This window comes from Dendrobates tinctorius, unplaced genomic scaffold, assembly GCF_039654945.1.
Source record: "Dendrobates tinctorius isolate UK_male_01 unplaced genomic scaffold, ASM3965494v1 ptg000029l, whole genome shotgun sequence".
Lineage (NCBI taxonomy): Eukaryota > Metazoa > Chordata > Amphibia > Anura > Dendrobatidae > Dendrobates > Dendrobates tinctorius.
In genome coordinates this window covers 17,253,662-17,277,139 of record NW_027361697.1, presented here as the reverse complement: position 1 = coordinate 17,277,139, position 23,478 = coordinate 17,253,662, and the positions used below count along the sequence as shown (strand labels likewise).

Here is a 23,478-nt window from a genome sequence, read left to right as displayed (position 1 = left end):
CACTCGGCTCATCTCTAATGGACTTCTGCCATTCATGATGTTCAATTTCATCCATGGACGTCTCTTAACTGAGTAGATAGATACATATATCATTTTACTAACCTGTTTGATTGTCCAAGCATAAGTCTGAGATGATTCTGCTTGAGTCCATTTCTAATAGCGTTTAACATTAGCCCTACAGTGACCATGCCTCCCAAGGGCGCAACATCCTTACTTGTGTCAGATGAGCGTCTCATTGGGCCTTCAGAAGAATTAAGTCTTGGTGCCGACAGATTTCTCTACAAAAGTAAAAGCAATACATTTTTCTGAAAATATCGATTCATTAGTTCTGGTCATTTTTTTTTAAATGTACAATCACTCCAGGGCTCTGGAGTGTAAGGGGCAGAATAAAAGCAAACCAGTAATTAAATTAAAGGGTGATTATTATTTCTGCCATTTATGACTGTTGCAAAAACATTCAAGAACCAACCAGAAGAGGTGGGGAAACTGAAACATGTAAGTGGGTTGTGCTAGAGTGTTTTCTTATTCTCCATAGAAGTGAATATTAGTTACAGAAGCACAGTTCCACCTCCTAGAGCCGATGTTTGGACATTGATTTTTCCTAAGTGGCAGTAATTGAAATAACCCTTTCACCAGATCACCAGAACCAAGATTTCTGGTGCTATTATGATCCTTGATCCAGTTTTGCCCAAAAGTTTACATACCCTGGCAGAACTTTTGCTTTCTTAGCCTTTTTTCAGAGAATATGAATGATAACACCAAAACTTTTTCTCCACTCATGGTTAGTGGTTGGGTGAAGCCATTTAGTGTCAAACTACTGTGTTTTCTCTTTTTAAATCATAATGACAACTCAAAACCTCCAAATGACCCTAATCAAAAGTTTACATACCCAATTTCTTAACACCGTGTATTGCCCCCTCTAACATCAATGACAGCTTGAAGTCTTTTGTGGTAGTTGTGGATGAGGTTCTTTATTTTCTCAGATGGTAACGCTGCCCATTCTTCTTGGCAAAAATCCTCCAGTTCCTGTAAATTCCTTGGCTGTCTAGCATGAGCTGTGCTCTTGAGAACTCACCACAGTGACTCAATGAGGTCTGGAGACTGAGATGGCCACTCCAGAACCTTCACATTGTTCTGCTGTAGCCATTGACAGGTCGACTTGGCCTTGTATTTTGGATCATTGTCATGTTGGAACATCCAAGTACGTCTCATGCGCAGCTTCTGGGCTGATGATTGCAAATTTGCCTCCAGTATTTGCTGATAATGTGCTGCATTCATCTTTTCTTCAACTTTGACTGAGTTTCCTGTGCCTTTGTAGCTCACACGGAATCCATGGACTCCAAAATGGGAATCCAAAACATTAGCGATCCACCTCCATGCTTTACAGCAGGAATGGTGTTCCTTCATCATAGGTCTTGTTGACTTCTTTCCAAATGTAATGTTTATGGATGTGGCCAAAAAGCAAAATTTTGGTCTCATCACTCCAAATTACCTTGTTCCAGAAGTTTTGTGGCTTGTCTCTGTGCTGTTTTGCTCATTGTAGGCGAGATACTTTGTGGCATTTGCGCAGTAATGGCTTTCTTCTGGCGACTTGACCATGCATCCCATTTTTCTTCAAGTGCCTCCTTATTGTACATCTTGAAACAGCCACACCGATAGTTTTCAGAGAGTCCAGTATTTCAAATAATGTTATTTGTGGGTTTTTATTTGCATCCCCAACAATTTTCCTGGCAGTTGTGGACAAAATTTTTTTTGGTCTACCTGACCATGGTTTTATTTTTACAGAGCCCCTGATTTTCCATTTGTTAATCACAGTTTGAACACTGCTGACTGGTATTATCAATTCCTTTGATATCTTTTTGCATTCCTTTCCTGTTTTATACAATTCAACTACCTTTTCCCCTAGATCCGTTGACAATTCTTTTGCTTTCCCCATGACTCACAATACAGAAATATTGTATAAGTAAAGCAAAAAAGTCAGCTCACTCATCCAAGTATTCAGGACTCCGAGCATGTAAACTGCAGTGCAACTGGAAAACTAATCAATCCATTAGGTAATCCAGCTTAGGCAGTCTGTTATAAACTTTCAAATTTCATTAGAAAAAATCTTTAAAATACTTCATTCAGTTTAGAAGTCACAAGCCCCCAAAGTGGGAAGAGTTCTATGGGCAGACGCATTTCAAACCTATTGATTCTTAATGCAAGGATTAAGAACCGATAGGTTCGAAATGCGTCTGCCTGAGCTGGATTACCTAATGGATTGATTATCATCCATATTCTCTGAAAAAAGGCCAAGAAAGCAAAAATTCTGCTAGGATATGTAAACTTTTGAGCACAACTGTATCTACGCTTGAATACATTTTAGCAGGGACTGAGAGGTCGCTGTGCAATATAAGAAAAAACTAGTATTATAAATGGCGCATGTTACATTCCACCTTTAGACTACTGGGATTTCCAGACTGGAATCCCACATTGGAAAATCCCATTGTAAAGTTGCTGTACTGCGACAGACAAAAACCTTCCAAACTGGTCGTGTCTCATTTATAAATGTCTACATGTGGTTGTTCACATACTTTACCTGCTGAGATGTTTTCATTAATATTTTACATTATTTTCAGAATATAAATCTATCATCTACATATATATATATTTTATGTGTCTCATAGTTTTGTCATTACTGGTATTTTTCCTATTATTGTCATAGCTTGTAAACTCAGAGCAGATTAGTGTACTTTCATGAACTCGATCTTGTCCTGTGAAGAAGGATTGTAATTTCATATTTCTCAAATACTAAAAAAAGGTAAATGGCACATGTGTGGTTTTCATAAAGTTTGACTCTGTTCCTATGATGAGTTTTTGGTGAGTTTTTGACGCTGCATATTTTTGTTGCATCAAAAATGCAGCATCTTACAATTCCAGCAAAATTGATGGGATTTATAGAAATCTACTACCCACTGTTCTTTTTTCTTTTTGCTCGACGTAAACTGACCTGCTACACATTTTCAAACCCGCAACATGTCAATTTCCTTTGCGGGTATACTGAATTTTATGGGCAGATATTCCCCACAGACTTGCATTAGGAGCAAAAAATCCACAGGTAAAAAGTTCATATGTCCGAGTCTTCAAGTAGGGATGATCACACAGCCTGTGCAACTCCTGTACATAGCTGGCAGTGCTGTTTCTTACATATACTGTATCTCACAGCACACTGCTCTTGGATGTTCCTGCTCTCCTCCCTTCTTTGGTTGTTAGAAAGACCAGCAAACAGGAAGAGGACTTTATACATGGATGTGTAAGGGGATAGAGAAATGTCGTTGATATATTGTTTGTCTTTTATCTCATTTCAATGCATATGCTATTGGTACTGCTACACAATAATGTGTATTACCATTAACCATGCCACCTTGACACTGCTACATCATCAGATGTATTACCTTTAATGTTTTGATGTGTAATGTATATATATGCTGTTATATCAGGGAAAATGTAGTTCATAGTTTGGGCCACTAGATGGGGGGCATCCTAGTGCTCACGGTTTAAAGTAGTGAATAGAGTTAGTACATGGTTAATTGTAGGCGGGGCTGGTAAGGCATTGCACAGTGATAGAACAGGTTAGAGGGCCAGAGGTGCCCGAAGGGTCCATATGGGCTATAGGCCCAGTACGCTGCAGTAGTCACGAAATGTTCTAAGCGACAAGCCCAGCCTACCACAGCATAGCAGAATACAGCAGCACACCAGTGCAGCTAGGGGCCAACAGTGGTTCCAGAATGTGGCAACTCTTCACTTGGGCACAAACCCTTAGGACCGGGGCAGAACGGCCAGAGGAACCCACGGAAGCAGTGAGTACAGATAGTGAAGATGCAGTGCCAGCGCAGGAGACAGTGCATCAGAACTGGTTGCTCTCTCACAGGCTACTGACTGCAGGTACCAATGATCTTGAGTCTGGGGTGAAACAGACCTAGGGATGCTTAACCGTAGCAGAGCTGAATGGAGAGGAAACTGAGAAACCGTCAGAGACGGTCCAGACTGGGTCCATGCTGTGTAATCGTGAAGGAAGAGCAGGGGAAGAGAAAGAGCCTTGCAATGTGAAACCTGCTGCAAACATTGTGAAGTCTTTGGAAGTGCTGTGTAAGGAGCCAAGTATAGACGTTCTTGTTAAAGTTAAGAAAGTGTGTGTCTCAGTTAATGTGGTTTTATTCAGGAACAGTCTTCCAAGGCAGAGGGAGGACCCTGAAGGAGCTGAACCAGGAGACACAGGTATGCTGAATAGTGAATGTGATTTTTCTGTGAGTGGAGGCCAGGACACCAGAGCTCTGGTGTCCTCGGCTATGACTATGGTCCTGGCTGAACCTTACAGATGATGAAAGTGTGGAAAGGGAGAAAAACATCCGAGCCTTCAAGTAGGGATGATCACACAGGCTGTGCAACTCCTAGCTGGCAGTGCTGTTTCTTACATATACTGTATCTCACAACCCACTGGTCTTGGATGTTTCTGCTCTCCTCCTTCCTTCTTTGGGTGGTAGAAACACCATCAGACAGGAAGAGGACTTAATACATGGATGATTAAAGTGTTGAAAGGGAGAAAAAACTTCCAAGTATTCAGGTAGGGATGATCACACAGGCAGTGCTGTCCCAAAGTATAGATGGGATTAAAAAGAGTACACATACCTCAGTCTTATGGGGAAGGGCAGATCACACCGGCTTAGTATAGAGACATGGAAAAAAATGCAACATTACAGGGGAGGTGAAGGGGAACTCTCATACTCCTCAGCACTAGAGTCTGTCAGCCAAAGGGAGGAGAGATCCCTTATCGATTGTTAAAGCAGAAAGTAGTCCAGGAATAATGCTGGGCTTGCATATGACAACCGGTTTAGGCAGCAGAATCCTGAACACTCAGACCTCACATCTATCATGTATCACTGGGAGAGACAAATAGGTAACATTTGTCTTTGTGGAGATTGACATGTCAAGTCTGACATGCCAAGGCACGTATACGAGAAAAGTCTGACACTTGGAGCAAGATGTAAAATGTTTATCAGAGGGTCTAAAAATAAATGAAAAGTTTAACTTTTTAACTTAAGGGAAGCAATTAAATATGCAAAATAAAATACTATTTTATACTGATGTACAAAACACTAGTCTTGATGAATCATCTCCGTAGTTTTTTTTTAAAGGGTCAGTTTTACCTCTATCCAATTTATCAGTCTTTACTAATTCTTCACTTCTATTTGATTACTGCAATTCTTGCATGGCGAGTTGGAACTAGAAAATACAGCTTCATGATTGGTCACAATAAGCAGCATTTGTGCTGTAGAGACGTTATTTAGAAGCATTATTAAAGAAAAAGTAACGGTAAAATGGATGCAATGACTAATGATGGCCCCGGAGGGGCAGTGCACAACACAGGGATTAATTCATAGGAGGGTAAAACGAGAATCTCAGTGCCATGCATCTCTTTCCTCACTAGGCATAGTGTGCTGTATGTATTTCGCATGCTTTAAATAATTTTTAAGTATATTAATTAAAAAAAAGAAATTTATGCATATCCTACCTTACCTTACCACTCCGAGTGTGGCCTCTTGAAGAGCTTGAAATACTATATTGAGTTTTCATAGGGTAAGGATGAAAAGCAGGAAAACCCCAAACATCCTACAAAGAGAATCGGTGCAGTATGGATATTTATTAGTTTTTGCATAAATATGTGCATCCCACTATTTTTGTGTACTAAGCTCTGTACTTTTCACTTATTCAAAGATTAATTTAAAAAATCATCATTTATTCCAGCTTTCTATACTGTCTTTTTAATGGAAAAAACCTATTTTGGCCTAATATTATTGAAAAAAAAATTACCAGCCATGGAAGAGGAACAACTGTGAAATACTCTTCTTGGCTTTTTACAAAAACAGTCATCACCAAATTCTAAAAGAATTATGTAGGAACCAGGTCTCGGCAGATACAGTGCCTTGCGAAAGGATTCGGCCCCCTGGATTTTTTAAACCTTTTCCCACATATCATGCTTCAAACATAAAGATACCAAATGTAAATTTTTGGTGAAAAATCAACAACAAGTGGAACACAATTGTGAAGTTGAACGAGATTTATTGGTTATTTTAATTTTTTGTGGAAATTCAAAAAATGAAAAGTGGGGTGTGCAATATTATTCGGCCCCTTTAACTTAATACTTTGTTGCGCCACCTTTTGCTGTGATTACAGCTGCAAGTCGCTTGGGGTATGTCTCTATCAGTTTTGAACATCGAGAGACTGAAATTCTTGCCCATTCTTCCTTGGCAAACAGCTCGAGCTCAGTGAGGTTTGATGGAGATCGTTTGTGAACAGCAGTTTTCAGCTTTTTCCACAGATTCTCGATTGGATTCAGGTCTGGACTTTGACTTGGCCATTCTAACACCTGGATACGCTTATTTGTGAACCATTCCATTGTAGATTTTGCTTTATGTTTGGGATCATTGTCTTGTTGGAAGACAAATCTCCGTCCCAGTCTCAGGTCTTTTGCAGACTCCAACAGGTTTTCTTCAAGAATGGTCCTGTATTTGGCTCCATCCATCTTCCCATCAATTTTAACCATCTTCCCTGTCCTTGATGAAGAAAAGAAGGCCCAAACCATGATGCTGCCACCACCATGTTTGACAGTGGGGATGGTGTGTTCAGGGTGATGAGCTGTGTTGCCTTTACGCCTAACATATCGTTTGGCATTGTTGCCAAAAAGTTTGATTTTGGTTTCATCTGACCAGAGCATCTTCTTCCACATGTTCGGTGTGTCTCCCTGGTGGCTTGTTGAAAACTTGAAAAGACACTTTTTATGGATATCTTTGAGAAATGGCTTTCTTCTTGCCACTCTTCCATAAAGGCCAGATTTGTGCAGTGTACGACTGATTGTTGTCCTATGGACAGACTGTCCCACCTCAGCTGTAGATCTCTGCAGTTCATCCAGAGTGATCATGGGCCTCTTGGCTGCATCCCTGATCAGTCTTCTCTTTGTTTGAGATGAAAGTTTATAGGGACGTCCGGGTCTTGGTAGATGTGCAGTGGTATGATACTCCTTCCATTTCAATATGATCGCTTGCACAGTGCTCCTTGGGATGTTTAAAGTTTTGGAAATCATTTTGCACTCAAATCCAGCTTTAAACTTCTCCGCAACAGTATCACGAACCTGCCTGTTGTGTTCCTTGGTCTTCATGATGCTCTCTGTGCTTCAAACAGAACCCTGAGACTATCACAGAGCAGGTGCATTTATACGGAGACTTGATTACACACAGGTGGATTATATTTATCATCATTAGTCATTTAGGACAACAATGGATCATTCAGAGGACCACAATGAACTTCTGGAGTGAGTTTGCTGCACTGAAAGTAAGGGGGCTGAATAATATTGCACGCCCCACTTTTCAGTTTTTGAATTTCCCCAAAAATTTAAAATAACCAATAAATTTAATTCAACTTCACAATTGTATTTCACTTGTTGATTCTTCACTAAAAATTTACATTTGATATCTTTATGTTTGAAGCATGATATGTGGGAAAAGGTTGAAAAGTTCCAGGGGGCCAAATACTTTCGCAAGGCACTGTATATAGAATTTTTGTCTATCTGGATAATATTGGCAGCCCAACGTATAGATTAAACGTTTAAAACGTTAAACGTTTTTTTTTTTATGTATAGGGGTTGTCTGTGCGACTGATACTGGCCCTGGATAGTCCCATGCTCTTTTCTATTGGTTGGCAAGAAACTGTGCAGAAGACCAGTAATTAAAAAAAACAGCACGGAGAGCATGGTCCAGTGGTCCCAAATATTTGCCATGGTTCCTAATTCTATGTGCTATACCATTGGCCATCGAATATTTGCGGACTTGGTAACAATACTTATTGTGGAAGTTTCCAGAAACACTTTTACACTTTTTAATAAAGGAAATCATGAAAAATTGTAGAGTTTTTTTTTCCTGGAGCTCAGAATATGTCTTATTGCACTAGTGGGAATGGTAGGTCATAAAATACCAAGACTGTTATGACAGTTATGCTGATAGAATCGCTGCCAGAAATAATCTTTTTGCTGTCAAAATATTATATTGCAAAAATAAAAGAATAAGCCAAGTTTTTTATGTATGTCTTGTTTTTTTGCATTCTTCTTTAGGAACCAGAGTTTTGACGTTGAAGTAAACATACAGTGCCTATAATTCAGCAGATGTATTCATTAGAGGTGCACTGTGCCCTAAGATGATTTCTAAATTTTCGCCAATACTTACATTAAAACACGACCTTTAATTTACTGAACCACCAGCAGAGCTCCAGTCATCTAACACTTTTATATATGCATATGTTTAAATATTCTTTGGCGAGGGCTTTGTAACTAATTTGGCTATGTGTGTGTATATATATATATAAAAAAAGCAAATCTGAACTGAGAAAGTAAGATAATGTGTATGCACAATGTAAGTGCATATTAACACATGACCATTAACCAGAGAAAACAGAAAGCAAAAAACACAAATATCCTGAACTAAAAAGTAAAAAATAAACTGCAAATAATGCATGAAGGTAATAATAATAATAATAATAAGGGTATTTAGTAAGCATAATTTTATCAACATAATGTACAAGCCATCCCGCCACGTCACGGCAACCCTTGTGGGACAGTCCCTACTCTAGTATTTAAAACCTTTTCAATTGCCAAGTGACGTGAATGTGAACAAGGATCGAGCGGCTGAACCACTAGTAACAGCTTAGGCCAGACTGGATGGCTTTCCCAGCTCAGAAAGAGGGCGGTCACACCCATATATGCACTGAATGCACAATGAAATGAATAAAAAACAAATCTGAACTGAGAATGTAAGTTAATGTGTATGCACAATGTAAGTGCATATTAACACATGACCATTAACCAGAGAAAACAAAAAGCAAAAAACACAAATATCCTGAACTAAATATATATATATATTTTTTTTTTCTTGAAGGGAACCTGTCACTTTAGTGTGTGAACCAATACCAACACCTTTCTGAGCACATGTACTGCACTACTAAAGTGTGTCCATCATGCCCTAATTCCCCATGTAGACCACCGAAAATACTTTTTTATTGTCTCCCGCGCGTTATGTGAATGCATTTGGTTCGATCCAATGGGAGACATTTCTCGTCCTCTTTGTCGCCTCTTTGCTCCCAAAAGCCATCCTCCACTTATGATAGTTGTGGATGATGCGCGCAGGGTCATCCACATAGTCTAAAAAGATTTTGCACCTGTGCATTAGCATCGCTGTCTCACGCTCTACTGCAGGCAGAGCACAAAACATGACTCCACATGCACCTGGAAAATGTCGCCATGGCTCCTTTTCACTAAAACCAACTTGCCGGAATGATGTTTCCCGGGCGCATGCGCAGTTATGTTATGTGCTCTGCCCACAGTAGGCAGAGCAAAGTGCGCTTGCGCTAGCTGATGGAGCTACTGCGCACTTGCAAGATCTCTTTTGGCCATGTGGCTGGAGAAAGTCTTTTGGGAGCAAACAGGCAGCACTGCGGGAATTAGGGAAACATTTAAGTAATGCAGCAGAAATGCTCAAAAAGGTCATGGCATTGGTTCACACACTAAAAAACTGGTGACAGGTTCCCCTTTAAGTGTTAGATACAGCATTCTATGCCAAATTAACATGGACTGGAGCTCCATTTTTCTGATACAGAGCTCCAAATCCCCTGCACAGAGTATAATGAAACTTCTGTTTTCTGAAGTCACCACTAGGGGGAGCTTAAAGTCTTACTGTATACTGAGTAATCATGGATTTTAATGGAAGATGCATTCAGTAATCAGGTCCTATTAGTGGAAGTTGAAAGCATCCAGAATCTTATCATTAAACTGGCTGTCTCATCTTCGTAAAATGCTAAAATTGAAAAGTGTATATATAAATGAGCAACTTTGTAATTTACCCTGTATTAAACATCCTCTCCATTCTCAAGAATGGAAGGGTTTTGCATTTTTATTGTTGACTGTTCGTTGCCTAAGTTATTGGACACCTCTGCAGTCTATCAAAGGTGGCCAGTTTCCAAGGAAGGAGCGGAATAGTTGTTAGCACTGCTTTAAAGCTGGCAAAGATGCTAGGTTCAGTGCCCCTACACTTATCTAATACTGCAAAGTCAAAGCTGTCTCTGCTGGCAGTACCGGAGAACGCACAATTGGGACTTGTGGCTTGACCATGCCACTGGTCTGAACTGTCACCTTCAAGAATGCATTGTTTCCTGGCAAGCAGAAAGCTGCAAGGCAGGGGAGCAGTGTGCTCCTGAAGATAGAGGATGAGGAAACTCCTTTAAAAACCCTATAGCTTAAAAAGATCAAAACACTAAACATGAAATTCTAAGTCCTATAAATTCTTAAAGAGGTTGTCCACTACTTTAACATTGATGGACTATCCTTAGGATAGTCACCAATGTCTGATCGGTGGGGTGCAACACCAGGCACCACCACTGATAAGTTGTCCTTTGTGCTGGTGACGGTGGCCCAAACTGCTCAGTTATGGAGCTGCACAGCTCTGTCAACTCTAAAGTGGCCGTGTCCTTCCCATCTGCCACCTTTTGACTTGTATAGGGGCGGATGGGCAGTATTTGGCAGCAACCACTATAGAGTTGGCCGAGCTGTGCTGTGCAGCGCCGTAACTGAGCAGTTCTGGCTGACGTCGACACTGGGGACAGCTGATTGGTGGTGGCACCATATGTCGCACCCCCACTGATCAGACATTGATGACGTCTCCTAATGATAGTAGTAGTGGACAACCTCTTTAAATGAAAAATAATTTACAGTTTTTGACCTAATTTGACAGAAAAAAGCAAAAAGATGTTTATTAGTTCATTGCTCTTAATAATAAAATTAGTGCCAAAAAAGAATACGTATACAGCAATTATTCCATGTCACTATTCAGGAAAATGACCTTTCATTCTAGAACCAGATTTCTGTTGTTGTTCTAGGGAGATTTACAACTTTGATAGACACTTTTGAACTTTAGTAAATGAATGAGCTGTAGTCTATTGAAGGCTTTGTACCTAGACCTCAAAACCAAACAAAACTGATAAGCAATAGTGATGAGCGAGTATACTCGTTGCTCGGGTTTTCCCGAGCATGCTCGGGTGTCCTCCGGGTATTTTGGCATGCTCAGAGATTTAGATTTCGGCGTCTCAGTTGCATGATTTGCGACTTGTAGACAGGGTGAATACATGTGTGGAATGCCTGTTTGTTAGGCAATTCCCACATGTATTAAGCCTAATACAAGATACAATTGTGGGCGCACTCAGCTGTGCATGATAGCAACATCAGTGATATGGCCAGATGCCGCTGCAGTGGAATAATGACAATAGAAAAAGGAAAAGAAAAAGCACCACTGCAAAAAAAAGCGCACACTGCACCAATTAAAGTGACGACTGAAATAAGTAATTTTTATTGATACAAAAGAGTTAGGCCGGTTTCACATTAGCGCTTTTTAAGCGCACGCACGGCCGGGGGTAGCTCCGCCCCCGAGCCGGCTCTCTGCCCGGCGTGCCCGCCCCTTGCTTATAGCGCCGCCTCCTAGCGGACAGCGGCGCCTGCGATCGGCACACCCTATCTTTAGCATAGGGTGCGCAGATCGTGCGCAGGCCGTGCGCTAGTTGCGCTTTGACCTGCGCTGCGCACTTTTGACGGTGCGCCGTGCGCGCCAAAATCCGAAAAGTTTGATTTTGGTGCGCACGGCGCACCGTCAAAAGTGCGCAGCGCAGGTCAAAGCGCAACTAGCGCACGGCCTGCGCACGATCTGCGCACCCTATGATAAAGATAGGGTGCGCCGATCGCAGGCGCCGCTGTCCGCTAGTAGGCGGCGCTACAAGCAAGGGGCGGGCACGCCGGGCAGAGAGCCGGCTCGGGGGCGGAGCTACCCCCGGCCGTGCGTGCGCTTAAAAAGCGCTAATGTGAAACCGGCCTAATACACAATAAAAACATGATAAAATCACAAAACTATGGCATCCATGGTAGCTAAAATGCATATCAATGCAAAAATGTGATACGTATAAGTACATATAGTGTGAGCTTATAATCCAGCGACACTATAGCAGTATACCTCCCTATTCCCAGGCTCATGAGGACTAAATAACCCTAAGCAAAGCCCAGAACATAATAAAGCAACCACAAACAAAATTCCATGTTATATAGTTTTCATGCTAGGACCCTAATAAGCCCAGATAGCAAGGAGAAGGGGAAAGAGAAGTTAACTCCACATGTCAGTGGTGCCCGGACACGTAGTAAGGCAAAACAATATCTAAAACTGCCACCAAGACCATCAATAGTCACAATGGAAATAAAGATACACGGATGCCATACCCAGGACCATTACCCCACGCGTATCGATGTAACCTGTGGGGTAATGGCACCACTGACATGTGGAGTTAACTTCTCTTTCCCCTTCTCCTTGCTATCTGGGCTTATTAGGGTCCTAGCATGAAAACTATATAACATGGAATTTTGTTTGTGGTTGCTTTATTATGGGCTGGGCTTTGTTTAGGGTTATTTAGTCCTCATGAGCCTGGGAATAGGGAGGTATACTGCTATAGTGTCGCTGGATTATATGCTCACATTATATGTACTTATATGTATGCAGGGCCGGCCCGAGAGATTACGGTGCCCTAGGCAAAACTATTTTGTTGCGCCCCTACTATTCTTGGCAGTAGATGAAAACTTGGGATATAAATTTAGGAGCAAAATAAACCACAACAACAATGATTAATTAACTCTCTCCTAACTCTTTAATCTTCTGAGAAGTTGTATAGGACAAATATATACAAAGTAATCAATAACACAAAACAAAAACGACAATAGGTAATTAAAATTTTTGTTTCCTTGCCTTTTTTTTTTTGAAAAGGATGACACTAAGTCACCGAGATTAATTTGTTTAGCAGCTGCAGATTCTATCGAAATTGTTGCCAATTCAACCAACTTCTCTTGCGTCATATTTGCCCTTAAATATGCACACTTTTCTTTCCATCCCTAAAACTTTTTGCCTTTTGAAAAGATTTTTTATAATTTTTTCTATTTTTTCTCTGGCGCCCGCCTAGTTCGCCTATACGTTTGGGCCGGCCCTGTACGTATGACACTTTTGTATTGATATGCATTTTAGGTACCATGGATGCCATAGTTTTGTGATTTTATCATGTTTTTATTGTGTATAACTCTTTTGTATCAATTAAAATTACTTATTTCAGTCGCCACTTTAATTGGTGCAGTGTGCGCTTTTTTTGCAGTGGTGCTTTTTCTTTTCCTTTTTCACATGTATTCAGCCTGTCTACAAGTCGCAAATCATGCAGCTGAGATGACGAAATCTAAACCTCCGAGCACCCCAAAATACTTGGAGATCACCCGATCAATGAGTATACTCGCTCATCACTAATAAGCAACAATAAAAAAATACACAATTGCTGTTAGGAATATAACTCTTATTTAAAAATAAGGAAGGCAATGACGATGATGTTTCAGATCCTTTATGTAACACAAAGATAAAGTAGTTGGTGGAATACAATGGATTCCGAGTAATGTATTCCCTCGTTTCATTATTTAAATGTGCGCTCATTCAATCCATGTCTAGAAAACTAACCAGTTGAGAGGAGGAAGATGACGCATAGCGTATCAATTGGTATTAAGCCTGACATCCATGATCCACATGTGTTCACACGGGAGATTAATATGGGAAACCAATTTAAATATGTAAATAATATTTGCATTTTCTTATTTCTTTCCCCTTTTTTCCTAACAAGGAAAAATCTGTGATACTCAGTGAAATATCAAGGCTATTTCATTATCTTCTCCATGATATAAAAGCAATAGGGGATAATCCGAAATGTAGGGTGACTTTATTTACTTAGTTACTTTTGCAATTAATTTATAAAAGCACTGACTAATTTTGTTTTTCCTTTATAATAATTATCTAGTAAAACAAGCTATTATTAATACTATTATTATATATGCAAATGGCAATTTTGTAAACATTTTCGTAACCGTTCTGATGGGAGAGAACCTGACAATTCTGCATAGATTACTGGAGCCAAATAGGTATTATCATCTACACCTTGAGAAGAGGTCTGTCACAGATTTATTAGGAATTATCTTTCATGCTATCCACAGATTTATGTCCTGTACAGTTCCCAAATTTACAATTCCATGTGCCCCCTTTCTACTTATTATATTTTCTCGTCCCCATTTTTCCCTTCTTTATATGTTATCACCAATCCATAGAATACATGATAACTTGCTGATCAGTTGGGGACCGACTGCTAGGGCCCCCAATGATCCCGAGAACTTGGCTCTGCAAAGTTCCATCTGAATGGACCGCTTCCGGGACTTGCACCCCACCAATCCATTAATCGTCTTTGGGACTATCAGAGAGTACAGCGTTCTACTTCTTTCTGGCTTTCTCCCGGAGAATAAATTGAGCAGTGGTGTGTCAATCTTTCCAATCAGACAGCCAGTAGTCTGGATTGGTGGGGGTCCTAGTGACCTCTTGTGGATATTTCCTGTGGATAGGTCATCAATATCAGATCAGTGAGGGTGCAACACGCAGCACCCCAACCAGTCATCTGTTCCCGAACATGGTGGTGGCGGGATGCTATCAGTTCAGAGTAGAACAGCACAGCTCCATCTTTTGGGAAGCGACCCCAATATGGCAATATGGTACTGCAGATCCACTCTCATTCATTTACATTTATTGATTTTCACAAGATGGTCTATTTTTCACTTTTCTTTACATTTTTTGCTTACTTTATAATCAAAGCTTTTTCAGATTTGCATTTAGATTTGCATATGTTTATTTTGTTCCTCATTTGCTGCCATTGGTTATATCATGTGTATTCAGTCTAGCCTACTTGCATTACACACCTGCACTGAGTTTCGTGATTTGTCAGTATTTAGCTCTATGTCCTGATTGGTTTGGTCTCATTTAAATAGTTTACCCTGGAGTCTGCTTTACATGCTATGACTAAGGGCACCGCTGTGCACCAGAGATGCATCAGGATTTTAACAAGTGAATTGGATTCCAAAATTCTTTTGTTATTCCAATAAGGTTTCTTATTCTACTAAATCAGCAGATGGAAGTGCCGCACTCCTTTTCATTCTCCTGCCATTTGTTGTTCTCCACCAGCAGGATCACACAGTATACAACCAGGATATATGCACTGCACATCTTGGTGAGCTCTCACCCTTCTTTTCTTATTAATGTTTTAGGCTATGCTACCAAATAATTTTATAAAATGGCATGCGGGCACCTCTATTATTAATAACCAGCCATGATAAAGCTGACAGTTGAGGGCCCGAACATGTGTTCCTTTTTGTATTTGGCTTGAAAAATTCCTTAAGTGGGGAAACTTTGCTTTTTTTATTCTGTACATACTGTGACATAGTAAAGATAACTGTTAGGAGAATAACATTTGGTACCTTGGCTTTTTCAGATTTAGTAATCTCCCAATATCATAGACTGTTCCATCAAGACTGTACGGACCTTTAGACCCTTATAGTAGTCGGCAGTGGCCACTAAACAATGTATGAAGCTGTGGTGCTCCACTCCGTTGATTGCTTACATGTGACAACTGTAGAATAGATACCAGCTTATTGGTGGGGGAGTCAGATGTTGGATACTGAAGTCCTATGCAACAGATAAGTCATCAATAACCGAGTCATGGACAACGCCTCTAATTTCCTTCCAACTCATCCTCTTTTACTTTATATTCAGGAAAGAGGGAGCAGAGTGAAGGAAGTTTTCCAAGACTACATGTCTGTGACCAAAGAGACACATAAGTCTCAATAGGAGCTTGTGCATTGAAACAATTGAAAATTATTTGTAAAAACATACAAATCTTTTAAAAGGATTATACATGAGTAGGGATGAGCGATATTGCCTAATATCGTATCGGAATTCCGATTTCCCATATTGGAAAATATCGGATATCGGAATTTCCGATTTCCGATATCAATGCGAGTCAGTGGGAGAAAAAAATGGGAATTACAAAATGACCACTACAGTGCTATATAATGGATAAAATGGAGGGGAAACACCTCAGGATAATGGGGAAGGAGGTTGCAGAGGCAGTGAAGCAAAAAAATTGCTAGAAAAATGCACAGAGCGAAAGCTGTAGCAGGAAAATTGGTCGCCATCTTCTTAACAGCGGTGTTTTTTCTTTGGGTTAGGATTAGTTGGGGTAGGGTTGGGGTTTATGGTAGGTAGGGTAAGGGTTAGGGTAGGGGTTAGGGTTAGTAGGGTTAGGGTTAGTTAGGGTTATGGTTAGGGTTAGTAGGGTTAGGGTAAGAGTTAGGGGTTAGGGTTATGCTTATGGTTAGTAGGGTTAGGGGGATAGGGTTAGGGGTTATGGTTAGTAGGATTAGGGTTAGTAGGGTTAGGGTTAGGGGTTAGGATTAGTAGGGTTATGGTTGTGGGTTAGGGTTAGTAGGGTTAGGGTTAGGGGTTAGGGTTAGTTAGGGTTAGTAGAGTCAGGGTTTACGGTTAGGGTTATGCTTATAGTTAGTAGGATTAGGGGTTAGTAGGGTTAGGGTTTAGGGTTATGCTTATGGTTAGTAGGGTTAGGGGTTAGGGTTAGCAGGGTTAGGGGTTATGGTTATGGTTAGTAGGGTTAGGGTTAGTAGGGTTAGGGTTACGGTTATGCTTATGGTTAGCAGGGTTAGAGTTAGGGTTTAGGGTTAGTAGGGTTAGGGTAAGGGTTAGGCGTTAGGGTTAGTGGTTAGGGTTAGTTAGGGTTAGTGGTAAGGGTTAAGGGTTAGGGGTTATGGATAGTTAGGGTTAGGGGTAGGGTTAGAGGCTCAGAGGCTGAAGGATTATGGGATTTCTAATTTCCGATGTGAAAAAAATATCGGAATCGGAAATCGGAATTTCCGATATCGCAAATATCGGGCCGATTTCCGATATTTCAATATCAGAAAGCTCATCCCTATACATGAGTAAAAAAAATATCGCTGCCTTTTTCCAATAACTGTGCCACAGCTGGGTTGAGTCTGGTATTGCATCTCAGTTCCTTTCAAGAGAGAAGGGATAGGTTGCAATACCATTGTCAACTAGAGGAGATAGTTATGGCGCTGTTTGGAAAAAGAACTTTAATCCATGGATATTTAAAGTCTCACCTGACTGTTTCCGGAATTCTCCTTTCCCGATGAAGCTGGATATAACCTCCTGACAAGTCTTGTGGTGTTTTCACATGACCCACATTTTGAACTTTCACGACAATTCTGACTCCAAACAAATTTTTCACTGTCGGTCCTAGAGATTTTATTCGTTATAATGACAGGACTGGCTGGAAATGAATACTGATGATGACTTTTGGGAACCCTCTGAGATTGACCTTCAAAACCTTTAATCTTTCCATTGGAACTTTTCAAAAACATGCTGTTGTCACCGCAGGAGAGGAGCTTGACAGGTGGTGCCAGCTTTTGATTGGAAAGTTCTAAGATACATGTCTGTATGTGACCACGAAAGGAAGATTTTGCCAAATTTTCAGGATAATTAGAATAAGTTGATCTACCCGCATTTTGGCCTCTGAGTTTTACTATAGCATCCTTGTAGTTTTCTATTAAGTTGGCAGCATGATTTCCAGCTGCTTCTTCGCACTTGATCCCTTTATTGTTATGGATTGTACACAGTATGGAGGCAGGTTTGTTAGTAGCAATTTGTTGTCTTTCACTTTGATCTGTGGAGATGTTGACCTTTTCTTCAGAAGCATTAGGAGATCTATCCAGCTTGTATCTGCTTGATACATTATCCGTGATACATAACAGTCTTTTTACTCTGTTGCCTATTTCTGCAGCATTAATGTCTTTCGGAGATGTGGAATATTTCATTGTACAAGGTCCAGAGGATTTTGTCTTCGATTTATCTTCTTGAATGTTACTGGTGCCTTTTAATATAGAACCACGGAGGATATTGGTGAAGGGCATTATATTATCATCTGCTTTATTCTTGGCAGTGGAAATCTTGAGATATAACTTTGAGGATATAACAAGGCTGTTTACATTGAGGTGTTTGCATTTCCATTTAGATGATCCAGATGAGCGAATTAAAAGGTCGTCCTCTTACCGTCCAAGAACATATGGATAATAAAAAAATAAACAATATGTTATATACATGATTAACGTGGAATTTAAAGCAGTTTATCCAAGCTTGAGATTAGCAAAAGTTGGTTACATCTCTCGTTGTTTTCTAAGGCAGCAGAAGGGACAGTAAGGGTAGGGTCACAAGTCGCAGAAAATTTTCACAAATCTACGACATATATTAGGACAGAATCTTTGTTACTTCTAGATTTCACCTTATGCAATCTACTAAACACTCATTACTTTGAAATGCTCAATAAAATTCTGCGCAAGTATGAGTATGATACAAGATTTGAAATGTGCACCGTGCTTTCATTTTTTTATATGGATTTTTTTCCCGAAATGTGTGAAAGGGATTTTGAATAAAAACATTTTTTGTAATATACTGAAGATCCGCTGCAAAACGCATGGAAAAAACGCGTACAAACGCATACAAATGCTGCGTTTTTTTCAAGCATTTTTATGCGCATGCATGAAAAAAAGCAGTGTTTTTATGCGTTTGTATGCATTTTTAGTGCGTTTTTACCGCGTTTATGTTTTTTTCCAACATTAGTTGGCCCCTCACAATAACCCAAACCATGACTTTACTAACCCTAACCCTTAACCAAACCATACCCTAACCCTAACCCTTAACCAAACCATACTAACCCTAACCCTAACCCTTAACCAAACCATACTAACCCTAACCCTAACCCTTAACCAAACCATACTAACCCTAACCCTTAACCAAACCTTACTAACCCTAACCCAAACCCTAAACCCTAAACCCTAACCCTTAACCAAACCATACTAACCCAAACCCTAACCCTAACCCTAAACCCCCTTAACCAAACCTAACTCTAACCCAAACCCCTAATTTCCATTGTCAAACCAATGGTCAACAAAAAAACGCATGCGCAAAAAAAGCATACATGAGCATGCCAATACACACATATGCGCACCCATAGACTTATAATGGGTGTCTTGCTGTAAAAAAACGCATTGCGCGCGTATGTGTTTTTTTGAGGAAAGTTGGACGCCCAAAAAATGCAACAGAATGCATTTTGTGCGCCCGAGCGCACACCACAAAAAGACGCATGCACGTAAAAAAGCATACAAACGCATGTGTATGTGCACATAAGCGCATCCCATGCAAAATATAGAAAAAAAAACGCATGCGTTTTTTAGCGCTAAAATACAGCGCAAAAAAACACAAGTGTGAAACCAGTCTTAGAGCATAAACATACCTTAATGGGGTTGTATGGTCTTAAGCCACAAGTCCGCAGTCACTTTAGGTGACTGCAGACTTGTGAATCTATACAACGCGCTGACTGTGTGCTATGAGGAGTCTATGGGGTTGGCACCAGAAGCGGTGGGGGGGCGCATGACCACAAGGATGTACGTGCCATCTAGATGGGCACGGCCCAGCTCAATGCAAATGTATTGACTGAGACCAGATCGACTCTAGTTGGAATGTGGCTTACTTGTGGTCACCTTGCATGCCCGACATCCATGGCCAAGTGCGATTTGATTTACGGATCCAACTCGGGCATGCTGCAATTTTTTTTTTCCTTGGAAAGACTCGGCTTGATGAAAAAAGTCAGACACGTGCACAGCCCCATAGAATAACATTGGTCCTAGTGTGATCCGATGTTTTATACAGCCGTCTGCACCTGCCTTTAGAGTAACTTCTAATGGCTAATGTGAGCTCAAATTTGAGATGAATTTTGTGCAACAAAACAATTTAGCAACCATTATTCTTCAGACAGTTTTGCTTTTCTTAACATGACTTCGATTATGTTTTATTGAAGACAATTTTACATTAATCTTTTTCTGTTAATTCACATTATGAAAGGAAATGCTTAAAAATGCATGGAATCCATTGTTCAAAGTGTAATATTACAACATAATTGCGAGTAATATAATAAACTGAAGACGTTTTAACACATAACCCTATTCACCAACAAAGTGGCAAATTGCTTCTTTTTTTTTGTTCGGGAACACTAAGAGTAATTAAATTTCAAAGCAAAGTCATTGCTAATTCTCTAATAAAGATGCAAATTAAAAGAATGACTTGTGTAACAGATTGGCATGATAAATTATAGTAAAATTCCCTACAGGCAGAAATAATTTTGTAAAACAAAAGCACATTAAACTAACACTGCAGATATTAATTAGTGGAATAAGGAAAATAATGGCCATTTTTTAATGTGTTGCACCCCTGAGAACAGAGAATTGGCACACTATTACAGAATTATAGGATTTGAGGTGATACCAGATTTAATTAAGAAATTGGACGACATTTCTTTCTTCATATTCATGTTGATTCATTCCACCAATATTGCTCACACCAGACCTAATGTTGCCAACCTTTTAGAATCTGCATTTTCAGTTGTAACCTCCAACCACAAGGGAGATCCGCTTAACTAAATTGAAGAGATATATTCTCTTATCTTCGTAGGTGGCTTCCTTTTATTTCTTGGATACAGTATATATTAAAAATAATAAACCAATATCTATCACAGGATATTGCTAAACAAAACCACATGAACAACACACATACACAGCACAGAATACTCACAAAGGTCACAGGCGGCAGCAAAAATATCGGATGGTGGCAATGAGTAACTCATTGGGGAGATGTGCATCCATTATCTACATGACATGACTCTAACATGATTTGGGGGTGCAGAGCCTGATATGCTGTGTATATACAGTACAGTGGCGGCAGAAACAAGCTTTACACTTGTGTGGCAAAAGAAAACTTTACAAGTAACATCCGCGTCTCGATTTCACTTCTTAAAAGTGCCCACAATGAGGGAGATAATAAAAAACTGACTAATAGCAAAAGTGGCTTACGACTGCAGATGATGATAAAATGTAAAAGTGACATGACAAAATACCAAATGAAATATCTACAATAAAACACTTGAATGGTAAGATTTTATGTTTTTGTTTTATGTATATAAATATATATATACTAGATGGTGGCCCGATTCAAACGCATCGGGTATTCTAGAATATATATGCAGTCTATTTTTGAAGATTTAATAATAATGCAATAATGCACCCCCCAATCCTGATATGTATGGTTCTCTCACCCCCAATCCTGATATGTATGGTTCTCTCACCCCCAATCCTGATATGTAGGGTTCTGTCACCCCCAATCCTGATATGTATGGTTCTCTCACCCCCAATCCTGATATGCATGCTACCCCTCAACCCCCTATCCTGGTATGCATGGTCCCCTGACCCCCCAATCCTGGAATGCATGGTCCTCTCACCCTCCAATCCTGGTATGCATGGTCCTCTCTTTCCTGGTATGCATGGTCTTCTCTCCCCCCTTTCGGAGTATGCATGGCCCCCTCACCCCCCAATCCTGGAATGCATGGTCCCCTCACCCCCGAATCCTGCAATGCATTGTCCTCTCACCCCCCAATCCTGGTATGCATGGTCCTCTCACCTCTCTTTCCTGGTATGAATGGTCTTCTTACTCCCCTTTCGGAGTCTGCATGGTCCCCTCACCCCCCAATCCTGGAATGCATGGTCCTCTCACCCCCCAATCCTGGTATGCATGGTCCTCTCACCCCTCTTTCTTGGTATGCAAGGTCCTCTTACCCCCCTTTCGGGGTATGCATGGTCCCTTCACCCCCCTTTCTTGGTATGCATGGTCCTCTCACATCCCAATCCTGGTATATATGCTCACCGTCACCCCCATTTCCTGGTATGTTGGTCCCCTCACCCCCCCAATCCTGGTATGCATGGTATCCTCACCCCCCTTTCCTGGTATGCATGGTCCCCTCACCCCCCTTTCCTGATATGCATGGTCCCCTCACCCCCCAATCCTGGTATGTATGGTCCTCTTACCCCCCTTTTGGGGTATGCATGGTCCCCTCACCCCCCAGTCCTGGAATGCATGATCCTCTCACCCCCCAATCCTGGTATGCATGGTCCCCTCACCCCCAATCCTGATATGCATTGTCTCCTCACCCCCCTTTCCTGGTGTGCATGGTCCCCTCACCCCCCTTTCGTGGTATGCATGGTCCCCTCACCCCCTATCCTGGTATGCATGGTCCCCTCACCCCCCTTTCTTGGTATGCATGGTCCCCTCACCCCCCAATCCTCCAATCCTGGTATGCATGGTCCCCTCAACCCCCTATCCTGGTATGCATGGTCCCCTCACCCCCCAATCCTGGTATGCATGGTCCCCTCACCCCCCTTCCCTGGTATGCATGGTCCCCTCACCCCCCTTCCCTGGTATGCATGGTCCCCTCACCCCCCTTTCCTGGTATGCATGATCCTCTCACTCCCCTTTCCGTGTAGCCGCAACCAATCAGCGTCGCGGCCCTCTGTCCGCGACCAATCAGCAACGCGACCCTGTAGCCGCGACCAATCACTGCCCCGGCCCTGTACAAAAATAATATTAAAAAATAAAAAAAAGTTATTCTCACCTTCCGACGGCCTCCTGTCTTCTTTCCACGCGTCCGGCCTCGCATTCCCAGTAATGCTTTGTGGCTTAGACTGCTGATGACGTCGGTCTTCCTTCTCGCTCTCGCGAGAGTGGCGTCGGTCTTCTTTCTCGCTCTCGCGAGAGTGACGTCATCAGCGGTCTAAGCCGCAAAGCATTATTGGGAACGCGAGGCCAGGTGCGTGGAAAGACAGGAGGCCGTCGGAAGGTGAGAATAACTTTTTTCATTTTAATTCTCTTTTTTACAGATTAAGGCCTGTGCCTGTCGCTGATTGGGAGCGGCCTGGCGGCCGCGACCAATCAGCGGCAGGCACAGCTTACCGTTACAAACAGCTGCGCCTGTCGCTGATTGGTTGTGGCCTGGTGGGGGCCTCGCGGCCGCGACCAATCAGCAGGCCACGATTTCGGTTACAGACAGACACGATAACGCGTTTATATATAGATATATATATATATACACACTGTATAAATTACCTGTATTGGCAACATACGCAATAGCGAGTTATAGCACCTCACTAAATCAGTGGTACCCAACCTTTCTGACCTTGAGAGCCAAATCAAGCTCCTGACCCCCTAGCCTTAGTGATACCTGGAGGCCTCATTACCGGTATAATGATAGCCAAAGTTTTTCAACAGATATTACACCGAGACAGCATACCTAGATCCAGGGATTCCCACTTTACTCCCATTCTGTTTTCCCAGTCAATCAAGCACTCCCATCACATTATCGAGTCCAGCTTCGAGCGCATCCTCTGAAAGGTGGTATCATCCTCTGCTTACCAAACTTAATTTATCTCTCCAATCCCAAGGTCAGCATATGTGCATCTCCAGACCTGCTCTCCATAGATGTTTGCTAGACATGGTGCTAATGCACCAAACTGGCAGACAGTCACAAGCTACACATCACGGGCTCCTGAGCCACATTTTGGGGACCCCT

At 41.3% G+C, this 23,478-nt stretch overlaps 1 protein-coding gene across 1 annotated transcript in view; it reads right to left on the bottom strand.

Annotated features, from left to right (window-relative positions):
• Positions 1-23,478, bottom strand: part of LOC141085827 (uncharacterized) — an 82,923-nt gene that overhangs the window by 20,386 nt on the left and 39,059 nt on the right. Inside the window, exons 3-5 of the mRNA XM_073571405.1 lie at positions 17,132-18,075; positions 5,557-5,649; positions 103-278 (exon numbers count right to left, since the gene is read on the bottom strand). Coding sequence (XP_073427506.1) covers positions 103-278; positions 5,557-5,649; positions 17,132-18,075 — 1,213 coding nt within the window. The remainder of the gene's footprint in view (positions 1-102; positions 279-5,556; positions 5,650-17,131; positions 18,076-23,478) is intronic.